Source organism: Uloborus diversus, chromosome 3, assembly GCF_026930045.1.
Source record: "Uloborus diversus isolate 005 chromosome 3, Udiv.v.3.1, whole genome shotgun sequence".
Taxonomy (NCBI): domain Eukaryota; kingdom Metazoa; phylum Arthropoda; class Arachnida; order Araneae; family Uloboridae; genus Uloborus; species Uloborus diversus.
The window spans coordinates 73,664,779-73,682,408 of record NC_072733.1 but is presented as its reverse complement, the minus strand read 5'-3'; the positions used below and the strand labels follow the sequence as shown (position 1 = coordinate 73,682,408).

General features: G+C 36.0%; 1 protein-coding gene across 6 annotated transcripts in view; it reads left to right on the top strand.

The window, feature by feature from the left end:
- Positions 1-17,630, top strand: part of LOC129218346 (microphthalmia-associated transcription factor-like) — a 150,560-nt gene that overhangs the window by 118,500 nt on the left and 14,430 nt on the right. For all 6 annotated transcript variants that reach the window (XM_054852591.1, XM_054852588.1, XM_054852586.1 and 3 more), the window contains one exon: positions 8,012-8,087. In XM_054852591.1, the coding sequence (XP_054708566.1) occupies positions 8,012-8,087 (76 nt within the window). The remainder of the gene's footprint in view (positions 1-8,011; positions 8,088-17,630) is intronic.

The window sequence follows — 17,630 nt, the reverse complement described above, 5'->3', positions numbered from 1 at the left end:
ATTTTTTCTCGTAAGATAAACTTGTGACACGTTTCAACTAGGATAGGAAATGACTTTAATGTCTGGTGGTTTCAAAAAAAATTTGTTAACATTGTGTATGTACTTTCAACAAAAGGAGTTATAAATCCTTTCTTCACGGAGAGACATATACGTAATATGGAAATGCAATAAATGCGATTTTTTTTTTTCAAGTTTTACGTCTATCAAACTCTTTATCGATTTTAAGAAGCTTCAAAATTTCATTTTAATTTTTTTAAAGATAAATCCGCTAATGTCTCAGTGAGGAAATAATAGAGTACAATGCTTATTGCAAATTTTCAGCTTCTTTTTTAACTCATGGAGACCTACCATGGAGACTAGTTTAAATCAGCTGCTTTAGATAAATCGCAAATAATATTTTTTTTTCATAATAAAATATAATATTTTTTTTATAATTTCAGTTCGCTAGTCAATTAATTTAATCATTTATTACTTCATATTTGACTGACAAATATATACCCGATTTACAGGATCGACTTACCAGCTTTAAGCCCCCTGGTAGGACAAAGCGAGTTTTTCAAGTTTTTGTAATGTTTGATAATAAACAAATATTGGGTTTGAAATAATGCAAGAGTCACTTTTTATTTTGAAGTTCACGATCCCTTCTCGGAAATAAAACCAAAATAATAGTTACGATAAAAAGCCAAAAACTACGCGTTCAATTTCCGATCGTTCTTCTTTAACTTACCCGCTTTGGGCCACCCTGCCTTATAGCATAAAAAAGGGGGTAGTGAAGCTATGATATGGTAAAGTGTTAAAGAAGTAAATACTAATTCACTGACACGATCAGCATTGGCATGTTTTGTCTTTTTGTAAGGAAATGAACCAGGTTCGCAAAACTTTCTATTAAAAAAATAATAATAATGTAACGATGTGGTTTTTAACATTTTTGGAAAATGCTTTTTACATAATGCAAAAAATAATGTACTTTAATAATTGTACCTAAACTGCTGTATTGCCTGTAACTGCTGATCCCTTCATGATCCCACTCCAAAACATTTTGATTTTACTCATTAAAACACTTTAAAAACGCCATATTTTTTTCAAAATGTATAAAAAACACTTTCTCAAACATTTTTTAATGTTAAATTTGAAAGTTTTCATAAAAAAAAATTCAAATTACATATCAAATTCAAATTCACGCAATTGTATTTGAAGTGAGCTATTATACAGCTCTAGCTCTAATAAAACATGCGTTAACCATTTTAAAGCAAATTTCATCAGAAACTGCAAAAAAGCCATTTACGCAAAACGGTCATTTTGTCTCGCACGTGACACGCCTCATATATGTCATTAAAAATAATACTTTAAAATATTAATGAACATTTTTTTTCTGCTTAACAAATTACAAACTTATGTGTGATAGCTTGAGCAAAACATTTCGTCATTACCCTTGAAAATTATTGTACTTTTTCATGGAATGACCCAAAAACGTTTCCTACATTATTTATTCCAACTTTTGATCTCTGAATCCCTTTATACTCCTACTCTGATAATGTTTGGATGCATTCATTCAAATCCATTAAAAACGATGTACCTTTTTCACAATTTTCATAAGGCAGTGCCAAAAAAATTTGAATTTCTACACTTAAAAATTTTGTGAAAAAAAAAATACCCCCGAAATATCAGGGGTTAAAACTGTTTGGAGGGTCAAAAATATTGACTTTACTGACCAAAATTTATAAAATGCTGACCAATACTGACTATATACTGATTAAAATTTTAAAAAATTAACAAACTTTGGCGTAACAAAAAAGAGTATTATACACTCCTGTTTGTGAAAACTGCAACACCACGGAGGAGTTACGCGAGTGAGCTGAAAACTGCAGGAAATGTAAAGTAGGACATGATATGCAAATGATTAGAATTGCAGACCGGTAGCGAATGCGTGTGCTGAGCAGCGCCCTCTGAACGGCGGATCGAACTGAATATAAATAGACGGCTCTACCGAGACTGGCATGATTATCGGTGGTTATATGCTAGAGTAAACGTTAACTGAATCTTTACTATGCCTCTTCGACGAAAGAAAGCGAAATCTGAGCAAATTTCGGAGTTTGAACGGGACAGAATCTTCGACCTTCATGAAGCTAGCTTGTCTTATCGTGCAGTAGCCCCTCGTGTGCAGCGTAAAAGCAGAACAATCATGCGTGTTTGGAAGCAGTGCACGGACGAGGATCGGACAGCTCGGAAATCCGGGAGTGGACCCCGAAATGTGACGTCAGCTCGCGATGACAGACACCTGGTGCGTATGGCACTGACGGACCGCACAGCTTCTTCTAGACAATTGGCAGCAACAGTGGTCAACAGCTACATGTTTTTCATTGTGTGCTTCATCAATTCGGAGACGTCTGCTGCAGCGTTGGCTGCGCGCAAGGATTCATTTATACAGGATTCCTCTCACGCAAAATCATCGCCGCCTGCGGCTACAATGGACCAATGTGCATAGAAACCTGCGTACTGATTGGCAGCAGGTCGTCTTTTCTGACGAATCCCGCTTCAATTTGTGGCACCATGATGGCCGAATTCGTGTCAGGCGCTATGCCGGTGAAAGGCACTTTCCGGAGTGAATTATCGAACGCCACAGTGGACGAACACTCGGAGTTATGGTCTAGGATGACATAGTATATGATGGATGATCACAATTGCTACGAATTGTGGGCAATTTGAACAGTACCCGATACATAAACTAAGTTTTACAGCCCCAAGCTACTCCTTTCCTGCAAGGATTGCCAGGGGCTGTATTCCAGCAGGATATAATGCCCATCCACACGTCGCCAGAACTGTCAAATCCTACCTTGATTCGCAGCAGGTACAGCTTCTTCCTTGACCTGCATATTCCCATATTCCCCAGATATATCACCGATTGTGTGGGATTTCGTTGGACGGCGTCTCGCTCGTGATCCTCGTCCTGTTGCTTCGACAGACGAACTTTGGTTGTGCATACAAACAATATGGAATACTCTTCCGCAGGCAAATATTCAAATTTTGTTTCACTTCATGCCGAGTCTTGTAGCAGCTCTTATTGCGGCGCGTGGTGGCCACACAAAATACTAATTTCTATCTCTTTTTATTGTTTGTTTGGTTTGAAAATGTAATCATTTATTTGTACCATTGCCACTCAACTGTGTATTAAATTTCATTCAACTATGATGCTCCCTTCATGGTGTTGCAATTTTCACAAAAGGAGTATAATTTAAAAAAAAAAAAAAATTAGATTTAAATATTAAAAAAATCCTTATTATTCCTCGAAGTCTAACAAGAGTATAAAAACATCGCTGGGGAGCCGTAAAACCACACTAAGGAAGTTTCCAGTATAGTTTTTTAAATCCCCTTTCCTTGCTTAAATTTAAAAAAAAACTTCCTTGTAATTCGTGTGAAGTCTAACAAGAATGGAAACAATGGCAGAGGGAGGGCATGGCCTCCCCACGAAATTTTCAAAAATATCAAGTGTATACCAAATATTTGGGTTTGTTTAGAATGATGGGCTCGTCTTGTTAGATGTGTTTACTTCCCCCATGGGGGAAAGAAAAGGAACATGTGTTAGTAAGAGTGCGTTAAAAAGTTATACATTTAATGATTGCGCATTAAGTTAGATTTAAGTTTTAACCTGACCTTTCTGCAGTGCTATGTAATTATTCTTCATTCCCTTTTTAAATATGGGACCCTCCAAACCACTCTTTTTCCTCTTGTTAATATTACCAAAGATCGTCTACGAACCACGTTTAAAAAAAAAAAAAAAAAAAAAAAAACTTGTAAAAGTTTCCAGGGGAGCCCCCCCCCCCCCCACCCCTTATTTTCTACAACATCGTTCAAGATCGGCCTAAATTTTGTTTTAAGCGCTTGAGTTTCTAAATGTTTCCGGGGGAGAATTTCTCTCCCTAACATCATTGAAAGTCTTCAAGAATTCCGTTTCTGGAGCTTCAATTTCGAAAAATTGCTGCTCCTCTAAAAGTTATTCATGAATCATGGATTGCCTACATTTACAATTTAAAAAATTCTATTTTGAAAAATTTTGGGAGTGAACTTCAGAATCTCTTCAACCCCTAACCGAACCCTAGATAGTCTAGAATGCGTTTTTAAGTCTATAAACAAGTAAAATTTCCTGGGATGAGCCTTTTAATCTCTCCTCCCCTTAACATCACCAAAAATCGCCTAAAACAGCCTTTTTAGAACTACAATTTCGGAGGGAGCGCTCCAAACTTCATCTCCCCTACCATTACCAAAGATTATAAGAATGCATCTTTAAGACCGCAAATTAGAAAAATTTCTTGGTGTGGGCCATCGAATTTCTCCTCTACTTATCATTACGAAAAGATCGTATTTTATTGCGTTTCTACAATGGCAAAAAAAATCCGCCGAAGAAACCCCGAACCTCCTCGGAGATAATGTTTGAATTTTTAAGTTTTCAATTTCGAAAATTAGGCGGAGGGGGGTGCACCCAAGCCCTTAATGTTATGGAAGACAGTTAAAATATATTTCTAAGATTACAAATTAGAAAAATTTCCTCAGATGGGCCCTCAAATGTCTTCTCCCTTTAACATCATCAAAGATCGTCTAAAACTGCATCCTTAGAGCTACTATTTCGAAAAATAGACAGGAGAGCACCAACGGACCTCTTCTCCCCTAACATTGCCACAGATCGTCTAAAATACGTTTTTAAGACTTCAAATTCGAAAATTCTTTACTTCGGAGTTAATATTATGCTTACGGTTGGTTCATATCGGCTTCCTCTTAAATTAGAAGTCCTATACAGTCGCCTCAGAACACAGCAGTGATTACAGGAATACCACTTTACGGCCATGATATATGCAGACGTTTGTTAAGAAAAAAAGAAAATTATTGGGAAGGTTACAGCTTTTTTGTTCAACTTGCGTCGCCTAGTGAAAATTCCTTAAAAAATTCTCTAGTTAAAGATGGGCTATATTGATATGTGTAAAATTCAAAAATTTGCCAAAGCATCGCATTTTTCCAAATGGCTCCCTCCGAGAATTCTGTCTGGATCCGCCCCTGCTTTGAAATGCTTTAAAAGACGCCTTAAAGTCGATTAAAGCACATAAATCTTATGTTCTAATTTACTTCAAATGCGGTGGTAAAATATATTTTTTAGCATTTTAAGCCCCTTAATTTCTAAACCTTACATGGTTTACACCAAAATGGTATAGTAATGCTCTGTATTTCTTTGAAGCATTGTTATAATGATTAAAACAAGCGGGAATTAAAACAGAAACATCCCTTTTTTATATCAAAGAAAAATTAATGAACGAATCGTGAGATTATGTACCTTTGAATTCGAAATTGGCGAGTTTTGTACTTTTCTTGTACTTACCTCTGACTGCAATATTGCCCCCATAACAAAATCAAAGGGATTTTATTGCTTGAAATACTAGAAAATCGCTCGTCATGGCATGACGGGTGAAAACTGCTTCTTCGTTTGAAAGAAGCCATTGCTTTTTTGGTGATATTTTGATAGTTGACATTTTAACCCTACCCTAAATCCATTAGATTAATCCTAAACTTCAGTATATAGTGTTTATAGTTGACAGCTTTTTCGTTTCTTTATTCCCCTGAAATAACACAGTCTTACCAGTAAAACAGTTAAGGGAACGGATCAAGTTCAGCATTGTCACAATAAAGCCTTTTCCCTGCATGTTAAATATTACCAAAACACATTATCGAATTATCATGCCGTGGTGCGAGTTTCATTGTTGAAACACGCGGATTACTCGATCATCGGCTATTTATATGAGAATATGTTTTATGTGTGTGTATTTTTCGTTCCTTAGTTTTTACTTATGTTTTGAAGAAGTAAATTAAAATCTTGTTAATGGTGTAGTTAAGTTATTTTCATCTCTTCGGGAAGGGAATGGACCCTTCGCCCCCCACGCCCCACCCCAATCCGCTACAGTTAACAATAATGGTTTAAATGCTGCAGCAACATTTTACTGAGTAATAATCTATACTTTTTTTCCCTAGCTCCAAAATGAAAAGTAAATTTAAACACATTTAAGCTACTGTATTAATTGATAATAAACATTATTGGTAATATTTAGAATTGTAGTCTGAACCTAAAACTATAAGCTTTAAAATGAGGGTAAATTATGAAATTTGGTAACGGAAGATTTTGCGTGGTGACAGAAAAACAGGCTAGAGAAATACTGTATGGGAATGTATAAAATACAGGTGTGAGGGGCCCCCATCATCTAACGCCTATGGGCCTCGGAATCCTTGATCCAGCCTTTGGAACATCACTGCATATAAACTCGTGAAAAAACGCTTTTTTATACTGAAATCATCATTTTTGAGACCGTTTAACTAAGTAAAATGATTAGATCTCATGGTTTCCTGACATGAGTCTAAAACTACATCACGTATAGCATATAATTACAGATTTTTCATCGACTTTGAGACCGTTTAACTACTAGTCAGGAGAAACGAAAGCTATTTTATATTTATCTTAGTACTATACTGTGATGAGTAGTTAATTATATACTTATTTCCGAGGGTTACTCACGGTTTTAGCAGATATCCCGGCCTAAACAAGGCAAAAAAAAAAGTTAAAAAAAAGTAGCAGTTTCAATTGATCTTTGCCCTCAAAGCCATGAGTGAGCCACCAAAATATTTATGCTAGCATGTACCTAGTATCAAGTAGTATTCTTATTTAAAAGAATTGGCTTGGTTTCCTCATTGCTTTTGAAGCAAAGCAATCATATATTTAGCTCTTTTTTCTCACGATCCTAAACTTTGACCTCCGCTCTAGGGCCAACAAGTCAAGTCAGAGAGGAAAGAAGCTTCACTTTTTCTTACCACCATAGTAGTAAAATATCATGAAAGTTTCAGAAAAATTGAAGGTATCAACTATCAGGCCCCCATTCACTTTGTCCAGCTTTAAAAAAAAATGACTCTCAATGAAAATCTGAGATGGTCAGGTTGATTAGTCATGAAATGACATAAATACAGTAGAACCTCTCAATAGGGACACTAAGGGGACCAGACAATTTGTCCCTTAAATAGACACGTCCCTTCTTCGGAGGTAGATGAAATTCATGTAGTACATTAACTCAGTATAATTTCGTAATAAACATAAAAAATTAACATTTAAGATGAAATATTAAAAATGGCCAATTTCTTTTGAATGAAATTCATAATTATCCAAATTTCAAAATTCATTCTTTAAAAATTAAATTTTAATCAAATTTGATAATGGAAAATTCTTGTAACATACATGATTTTTTGAAATAATTCCTTACATGGACTTATTTTATTTCTTGCAATTTAAGAGTCTACCAGCGTTCACATTTCATGCTTTTTACACAAAGCTATTCATGGGCCACTGACTATTCATCGGCCTAGAGAAAAGTTGCTGAGAAGGAAAAACATGCATGTGTAAATTTTAGCAAAAAATTTACAATACATCAAATTAGTTCACATTAATGTCAAACTTTTACCAGTTGAATTTTACATTAATTCCAGTAAATTAAATACTTTATATGCATTTATGCATTAATTAATTTTGTAAGTTTTCTCTAACTGTCCCTTAAATAGAGTGTACCTTAATTAGAGGCAAATACATGGAGGTTCTAATTCAAAGGGACTGGGACCAGAAAAACCCCCTTATTTGGAGGTGTCCCCTATAGGAGGTACTACCGTATCAATAAAATGAAATATACCTGTATTTCGAAAAGAGTTCGAGAGAATGAGAGTTAAAATATTTTAATAAAGTCCGTTTTTTTTTCTTTTTCTCTCTTTCTTTTTCTTTTTTTTTTTTTAGTAGTTGTTATACTTGCATTAGTTATAGTGTGTGTTTTCCTTTTATTTTTTTCTGTAAAGTAATTACAATCAATTTACAATTTTTTAATATAATCGGCAATGCATCAATCTTTTCTATCTCGGTTCCAGTACATATGTATATGTAAAATTTAAAACAAAAGATTTTTACTTAGCATGATTTATTTGCTTTTTTGTATGTTTTTAGTTGAAAGGAGAAGGCGGTTCAATATAAATGACAGAATCAAAGAACTAGGTACTTTGTTGCCGAGGACTGATGATCCGTAAGTACGTTTTCAATACATACATGCGTATTTTGTTTTTTCTCTTCTATTATTTATGCACAAAAAGTGTATTTATATACACAATGCATCCCATAAGTTTTGAGACTGTGACTATGAAAATCGCTACTGCTACAGGTATCTTTATGAAATTTTGAAACTAATGACTTAACCCCTAATCCTCCTGTCCCATTTGAAGTTTCAGGCTCATCGGATGACATGCAGCTGTTCAGTAGCAGGTTCTGTAGTAGTAGTAGTAGCAGCGATATTATAGATCGATCACTCCCGTAGGATCCCATGCTAAAACGACTAAGAAGCCTGTCGGAACTTATTCTTTACAGGGAAGCCAACATATAGGTATAGCTTGGCGAGGCAATTTTGGCGAAAAGCATGCTTGAGTAATTGCAAAGGCAGTAAATCGCCAATGCGGATGGCACTGCATTTACGTGCAAATTGCTGTCTCCTCAGTCCTCACTCCCGGCTCTGTGAAAATGCTGAAAGGAAGTAATTAAGCCTCAAGCTCATTTCTGTATGGGAGGAGGATAGAGAAGGGGGGGGATCTTATGGACCTGGGTCGGGGCCATCGTGAAGGCAGTTAGTTTCTCTCTTTCTACCGGGCCTGCTTCAAGACTCGATTGCGCAATCCAAGTGATCACAGCGCTTCCTCATTTTTATAAAATAAAAACAAACACCATTCGAAATTCGTTTCTTTTTTTTTTTTTTTTATCATAGTAGTTGTAAATTGGTTCAAAATATAACTAAATTTGTTTTTTGCAGTGACGTGCGTAATAAAATGCTTAACAGAAAAGAAATCGGATCGAAAACAAGACAAGATGAAAAGAAAATCCACATTTTTGATTCCAATATTATCTTTATATATTAATAGGCAAGTCGTTTTTTTTTCGGTACCGATTCCTCCTCTGTTTGTGAACCGATTTCCTTCATTCTTTTTTTGTTCGGTAGCTATTGCCGAGTTTTAGATTTATCAATAATTTTTTTGAAATCGAACGTTAATTAACGGAGATATTAATAAAAAACGAATTTCCGTTCTAAATGGCTCTTTCTACGCGATCGGATGGTCCATTTTTTTCGAATTTGATATGGCTGGAAAGGTCTTTAAAAAATACGCCTAACGAAAAAATTGTCAGGGCGCCCAAGGTCCAATAACCTAAATCCACTAGAAAAAAAAGTTATAAGCGTTTTTCAGTAAGCGAAACTCAAAAATTTAAATTTTATCTCTTTTCCATTGTTGAAATTCATTGTTGGAAGCGTTAATTAAGTTTTAATTGATTTTATAAACCGCTTTTTCTACACGAAATATGCATTTTAATGCTTCGAGCTTGGTATCGTTGGAAAGATCGCGAAAAATGCTTTAAAACACAATATGGGATCCCGAAAAGATGGCTAGAATTTGAGCTAGAAGCAATTAAAAGTTAGCGAAAATTCATCAAGAGCAAATAAAAATTCATTTTTATTTACTTTTTCACGCGACATAGCGTGAAGAAATTGCTGGAAAATATTGTCTTTGATATTATGGTGTTGCCATTTCTCGCTTGATCGTAAATAAATGAAATTTTTGCATTTGGTTTTATTATTGAGGCTTTTCGGGTAACTACGGGCATTTAAAATGTTTTCATTTTGATTATGTTTTAGCGATTTTTATCTTTTAATAAAACATTTTGCTTTCGCATGGACAATTCGCAACTCCAGCGCTCGAATACGCTACCTTGCGGAGATTTACAAAACTGCCGACAAAACTAAAACATTGCGTTCCATGTGTTCATTTTGGGCAAAACAAATAGTTTGCTATGTGTATTTTTTTTATTTGCGTAATTCATCATTTGGAATCGTCATCCGCAACAGCGTAACATCAAAAATATCTGATATAAAAAGTGAGTACACATTTTATTTATCTTGTTCTGAGTGAATTTGAATAAATATCAGTTTTTCAATTCGATGAAAAAAAACGAACTTAACAACATTGACTGGACACTTTTCCTTAACCTAATTCCACATAAATGATTTAAATAACCTTTGTTACTACAATATCCTACTGAAATAGACAATATGCAAATAAATTTTCTTGAAAATATTTATTGCAGAACAGATTGAAAAATCCAGAAAGAACGTTAAGAATTTGAACAATAAAAAATAAAGTTCGCCAAAAATCTGTTTATAGGGTTATGGTTTTAAAATTGTGTGAAAGAATAATGTATCTTGACAAGATTTCGCATATCAGGTAAATCATTTCCATGACGAATGAATTAAATGCATGATTTCTTTTGATATCCAATCATATAGTCATAGAAATAAATTATCTAGTGTTAAACGTTACTCTTGACAGTCTGTCACGTATGTGCACTATGTGACAAAAATGTCAACAAATGCCGGAAATGTCACGAAATTGAACTTAATATGTACTAATGTATAGAAAAAACGGTACAAAATGAAAATGCCGTTCGAAGCGAAACAAAAATTTATGAATTCCGAATTCAACATCGTGAAAATGGCTGCTTCAGAACAACTTACTGTGTGTTCTGCATAATTTTTTACTTTCGTAATACTTTTTGATTTCTAATCTCTTTCTACATGGGTCAGAATAACCGAAAGACTTTGAAAAATCTTTTCAAATGAATAAAGAACAAAAAATCATACATGCGAACAAAAATATCTATCATTTCCTAAGTTTAGAAGCAATTTATATGTTACAGCGTGCGTTTGTTTTAGTTTTTTCATCGGCCATTAGTCAGTGGCTGCAGCGCCCCCTATAGTTTGTTGGAGTTGCGAATTATAATTAGCCTCGAGTAGAGTTCGTTCATTTGACAGTTGGAAATTTTATATTTCTAACTGCAGAGGGCATGCCTACTTTCATTAAGAATATTGTTTGTGCAGAAGTTTTACGTATTAAAAGAGTTGTGTGGTATCGTTTCACTCAGGAAGACTTCCATAATTGTGAAATCGGCGAACTATAGCCATTGGTGTCAAATTATTGCACCAATGCCAGGGCGATAAATATTTTTATTTTGCATTTGTAAAAAAAGAGTAGAGAAATGTCAATTTGCAAGGAGCTGACTACGAATTAAATCCCTCTTTAAGGTGGGGTTCATTAAATTGTTACCGTTCGTGACAAGGAAGAGGAAATAAATGACAGGAGGGACAAACAATAGGGAGAATGTGATGACATCAGCCCTTTTTCTTTATAAGAACGTTTATGATAAACAATGTAACATGTGGCAAAGGAAAGAGGGGGTATGGGGAAGTGTGAAACTTTGTGTCAAATGGAAGGGGTTATGGTGAAGTGTGAAACTTTGCGACAGAGGGAAGAGGGATCATAAATTTTGATAAGTGCATTAGTTAGTTATCCCCTAAACTGTAAACATATCACAAAGACGGTTTTCTTAAACAAAACTGCATTATTATTGTGACGTCCGGTAAACAAATTTATTGCTTGCGTTTTAATTTGTACTATGCATAGCAGGGAGGCATTAGCGTATGCAGGAAATTTTCGACCCGGGCGCCGTCAGCTCTTCGGACGGCCCTGTAGGCAAATATATATTAGCATATGGTTACCACAAAACATTGGCTGTCCGCGAATGAAGTCCCGCTTGGGATTCACAAAATAGTAACAGTTTGTGACAAGGGAGAGGAAAGAAATGACAGGAAGGACATAAGATGGGGAATATGTGTCAACAAGCCTTTTTTTAAATAGGAACGTTTAGAAAAAAACAGCTTGACATGTGACAAAGGGAAGAGGGGGTATGGTGAAGTGCGAAACTTTGCGACAAAGGGTGGGAGAGGTTCGAAAATGTTGAAAAGTACTACATAAGTTATGTCCGCCCATAACCATAAACAAATCACTACAAGACAACCTTTTTAAAAAATTGTACTATTATTGCGACGTCCAGTGTTTTCGAATCGACAGTCATATGTTGCCACGAGTAGAGTTCGTTCATTTTATGTTTGGGAATTTATATTTCTAATGACGATGTCAAAGCATTTTGCTCAATAATAGTAGACGTTTTGTAAGCAATACTGTTAACACAGAAGTTTTACATATAAACTCTGTACCTCAGGGCCAGACTGACGTAATTCCAGAAATTGATTTTTCTATTCATTAGTGCATTCTATTTAGAAGCCTATTCCGCATTGAAACATGCAAGCGTAATTCTTGAAAAAGTATCCTTTTCGATTTTTTACCAGGTTTGAAAATGCGCGCGTTCCATCCTTTGCATGGGCCAGAGAAAAGTTTTTCCTATCTACTGTAAAATTATCATAATGTGACTTACGTTCCTCTGACTCTGAGGTACAGAACTGCGTTTTTATGCTTCCTTTCGCACAGGAAGATTTCAAAAATTGGATAATTGTGGATTTTTATTCATCGGCGTCAAATATTTTGTTTTCAATGCCAATGCGAAAGATTTTTTTCTTTTGCATACGTAAACAAAGAGTAGAGAAAAATCTGTTTGCATAAGGTTAGCACAAAGCAACATGGTATCCAAAATAAAATATTTCAAGCCAATAATTTGTAAAAACACCAATTTCATTACGGGGTTATTTCCCTCAGTCAAAATTACTACTTTTCGTTACTAAAATTTATAGAATAAGCGAAAGAAAAAGTAATAAAACGTGGAGCCAGAAAAGAACTTTTATTTTCCCAACAGTTATTTTTTTTATTAATTTTCTTAACTGTCCAAATTTGGAAATTCGGCATGCTCTTCATAAATTTACAAGTGAATCATAAGCAAAATAAACAGCTATTAAAACACAGGTTGACGTTATCGTGGAGTAATGTATCTGATGGAGGGTACCGTATATCAATTGTGTTTAAAAACAAAATCACTGACATACACATAAAGAGTGTTATAATCCATTAATATTTGTTTAATTAAACTCAGAAAGGGGTGATCAGTAAGGGATTTTAAATAGGCAACAAATTTAAACTAAGTGGATACGCATCAATTGGAATTTTTTAACAGTAGCTAAGTACCTACTAATGAGGAAAAGAAAGATTGCATCTGGAACCATTTTGCGATTTGTTCAAAGCTTTGGATACAAAAGGCTTTCGAAACTCCCAATACCGCAGGGGTGCAAAGTTAAATGGCTTTCCCATCGTCTCTTATACCCCCTAACAAATTCATTCTCCTCCGTTTCTTGGAATTAGGAGCCGAAGGCAATGGCAACCTCCGCCAATTCCAAGAAACTCCAGTTCAACATTGGCGACGAAAGCATGTCAGCCGTTCCTAAAAGTTGGCTTCTGTACGTATTAAAGGTTCCGTTTCTACGGTTACTTTCTCCGCCGAACAAAAAAAATCGGTGAAAGAAAAACGTGTAAGGATAAGGTTTTGCTTTTAATCAGGGCTGCGGAGTAGGAAGGAAAACGGGTGACTTTGACTCCGACTCCTGGATTTTGAAACTTCTGACACCGACTCCGGCTTTTTAATTTGTTTATTTACTTAATTATTTTTATTTTTCCCCCTCTTGGAAAGGGGAAAAAGCCCCTAAGCAAAGCTTGAAATATTAATGCCTTTTTATGAAATTTTCGTGTTGCATTTTATCGTAAACCTAAGATGCATAAAACGTTAGAAATTAAAATCAATTTTTCCAATAGTTGCAATTTTGAAGTGAGATAATTAAAAAATCCATTTTTTAAACACTGAAAATTATTAATTTGCTCCTCTTTTAATGTTTAACAAACAGATGTTGATCAAATCATGTGCTTTCAATTTTTGAAAGCTATAACTTGAGAGAAAAAAAATGCTTTCCTGCTAAGCAAAAAACCTTTCTTGTGAGGGAGCGGTCCACCTCATATGACACCCATCTGGTGGGTGACACCCCAAGTTAATGTCAGAGTTTATAAAAAAAAAAATAAATACTTTAATTCAGAAAATTTTCATGAATAAATTTTTAATTATATTTCATCTATAAGATGTCAACGAAAATAAGGCACTATATTGCAGGGACAGGCCGGGTACATGCAAGTCTGGTTTCCACCCTAGTCTATTTGCTCAAGACTTTCCTCTTACCATTTTATAACTCACATCGAAGTAAAAAATATATTATTATGTATATTTAAAAGTGATTACTAAGAAAATGTTAGGCTACAAAACCGTATGCTGACAGTTGCTGTTAGTGAAGTCGCTCAGAATCAAAGGCGTGGGGAAAAAAACCTAGGTGAACAGGTTCAAGGGACACAAAAAAAAAAAAAGCGCTCAAGTTCAAGGGCGCAAAAAAAAAAAGAAAGAAAAAAAAAAGCGCTCAAGCTTAAAGGCGAAAAAAAAAGCAAAGGCGCAAAAATAAATAAATACATAAATAAATAAAGCCTGCCGATGGGCAAAAGGCGGGTTAGTCCGCCTTTGGTTGTGTGCGCATTTCGTTCCCCACGCACAAGATTAACGCAATTTTAAGTCAAAAAAAATGGTTCGTGTACTGCGCTACCTACCCCTAATGGACTTAATTTGAGCCTTCTTAATCAGAAAATCACACAAATAGTGTAGTAGTGGGAAAAGTTGAAATAGGAAGCAATCGGAAGAACATAATGAGACATTTTTTTACTCGGAAATTATTTGCCCTTGCGCCTCCGTCATCGAGATATAAGGTCTTAAAATCCACCGAAATTTTAAGAAAAGCGCCAAACTTAAAGACTTGATAAGAGATGGGGACTTCACCGTCTGCATGTAGCAGGGAATTCATCTGCAAAGTGTATGAAAGATATCTTCCATTTCTCACTGAAACTCGCTAAATTTGGTGACTTTTCTGAAACATTTATAGCCACTGTCACAAACTTATGGGGCACGTCGTGTATGTAAATAAATGAATAAATAAACATATATATATATATATATATATATATATATATATATATATATATATATATATTATATATATATACAGTGACGTATCTAGCACGGGTGACACCTGGGGCGGTAATTTTGTGGTGTCATCCCCTTCCCTCTTCAAACGCAAAAAAAAGGTTTTAATGTTTTATGTAAACATAAAAACCTGAAATTCACACAATTTTCAGAAACAACTACATTTGTGTTATAACGAAATTTTAAGTTGACTAACGTTCAAAAGACAAAAACAATGAACGCTATTTATAGAACTTGACCTAGACGCATATGTGCATGGCCGTCACGAGGTCCAAAAAAGTAAGGGGGTGTATGAAATTGATGATTATTTATTTTTAACGTATCTCAAACACACGAAAAGATAATGGGGTTTACTGTTTTGGTTCAAGAGAAAGTCATTACTGGTCGAAGTATTGACAATATTAGCCTAATCTTAAGTATGGGATTCCTATTCCTATTCAGAGTCACAGCTGACTACAACTGTATTTATGTCGAGGACTGCATACTAAGTGCCTTGCCTCCATTATTTTATATACCGATAGATGGCAGCACCATCACCGGATCGAACAGTTAATGAGAATTTAGAACTAGTCCAGGAGCTAATAGCTACCTAGTACTAGCATCCCCAGAGGTATCGTTTCACTTGGAGGACATTGAGACCACGAGCATATTTAACGTCGCCCAGTCCCCTTTAATGACGACGGTGGGTCTTCGACCATCGAGGTTCGAACCCAGGACCCTCCGGCCCCGAATCCGACACTCTACCGATCGGGCTACCACGGCCCTTAAGTATGGGATAGTCCTTCATATTTCCTCCATGAGGGGCGAGCGCAGGGGTTTCTCCCTCGGATTTTTTTTTTTATTTGTAGTCTGAAAAATGCATTTTAGATGAGCTTTGATAACTTAAAGGGGTGGAGGAGAAAAGGTTCGAAAGAGCGCGCTCATTCATTTTTCGGAATTGAAATTTTAAAAACGCAAATGTTATCTCCTAGTATGTTAGCGAGAAGGGAGATTCGGAGGAAGTCCCCTGGAAATTTTTCGAGATTGCAGCTCTTAAAACAAAGTTTAGACGAACTTTGGTGATGTTATGGGGAGAAGAGGTTCGAAGCCCACCCAAGTGCGATGACTCTCTTTCTAACTCTTACTAGAGTAAATGTAATTTAAAATATATTGAGATTTCAGTATTTATATTTTTTCGAAAACTTTAAATACATTTTGGATGTTCCTCCAAAGGGCTGTAATTCGAGGCAAGCGCGTCTTCGCCCCTATAGTGATGCTACTCTGTTTAATAGATTAAACATACTTTAAAATAGTGGAGAAAATTATCTGAACTGAAGCATCTGTATTTTTCATAAACTCTTATATCCAATTCTGTATCAGCCACCTTCCCACAGAGTGTCCCCCCGCTCATCCCCCCCCCCCCCCGCCGTGGTGATGCAACTGCGTTTTGATAGTGTAAATCTAATTTAAAATATTCCAGAAAATTTTCTAAATTAAAGTGCATACATTTTTCAAAAATTTGCAATTCGACTTTGGGTATCACCCCTACGCCATTTCATATTTTTTCCTGGTTATTCCTTTAAAGGTTTTTTGAATTCATTTGGGGAGGGGGTTGCTTCGTAGCATTTGAGGAGCTGCACAATCGTCCTTGGGGGGATTTGCTATGCACTTTCGGTATGTACTATTGTGTGTGTGTTTATATATATATATATATATATATATATATATATATATATATATATATATATATATATATATATATATATATATATATATATATATATATATATATATATATATATATATTGTATGTATATACACTCAAGAGCCAAAACATTATGATCACCTGTCAATAACGAGTTCATCCACCTTTGGCGCGCAACACAGCTTCAACTCGCATTGGCATGGATGCCACAAGTCCTTGGTAGATGGCCGGAGACAGATTGTACCAGATGTTTAAGCAATTGTTACGCTAATCCGAGATATTGCGAATTGGTGGTCTTTGAACTCTGAGCTGCCATCTCATGACATTCCAGATGTGTTCCATCGGATTGAGATCCGGTGAGTGAGGCGGCCAGGACATTAACTGGAATTCAGCATCATGTTCCTTGAACCACGCCAACACAATTTTAGCCTTGTGATACGGGGCGTTGTTCTGTTGGAACATTCCATTTCTAGCTGGAAAAACAGAGGCCGTGTAAGGGTGCTACTGGTCCGCAATGATGTTCAGATACCCTGTAGCATTTAGGGTCTGCTGTACCACAACCATGGGTCCCAGAGACGCCCAAGAGAACGTCCCCCAAAGCATAAAACCGTCACCACCGGCCTGTGTATGACCTACTGTACATTGAGGGAGCAACTGTTCGCCCGGAAAACGGCGTATCCTGACACGGCCATCGCCGTGATGCATGACAAAACGTGATTCATCTTACCAGGCAACTCTCTCCCACTGATCCATGGACCAGTCGCGATGTTCCCGGGCCCAGCATAGGTGCAGTTGGCGGTGACGCTTGGTCAGCAAAGGCACACGAGTGGGAAGTTTGCTGCATAGCCCCATATCCAACAGTGTCCGTTGAACATTGTGCTTCGATACTATTCTACTTGGCCCTGCATTGTATTGGGCTGTCAGCTGAGCCACTTTCTGGCTTCGGTTTTGCTTCACCATGTGAGACAGTCTCCGACGACCTTTTTCTCCGAT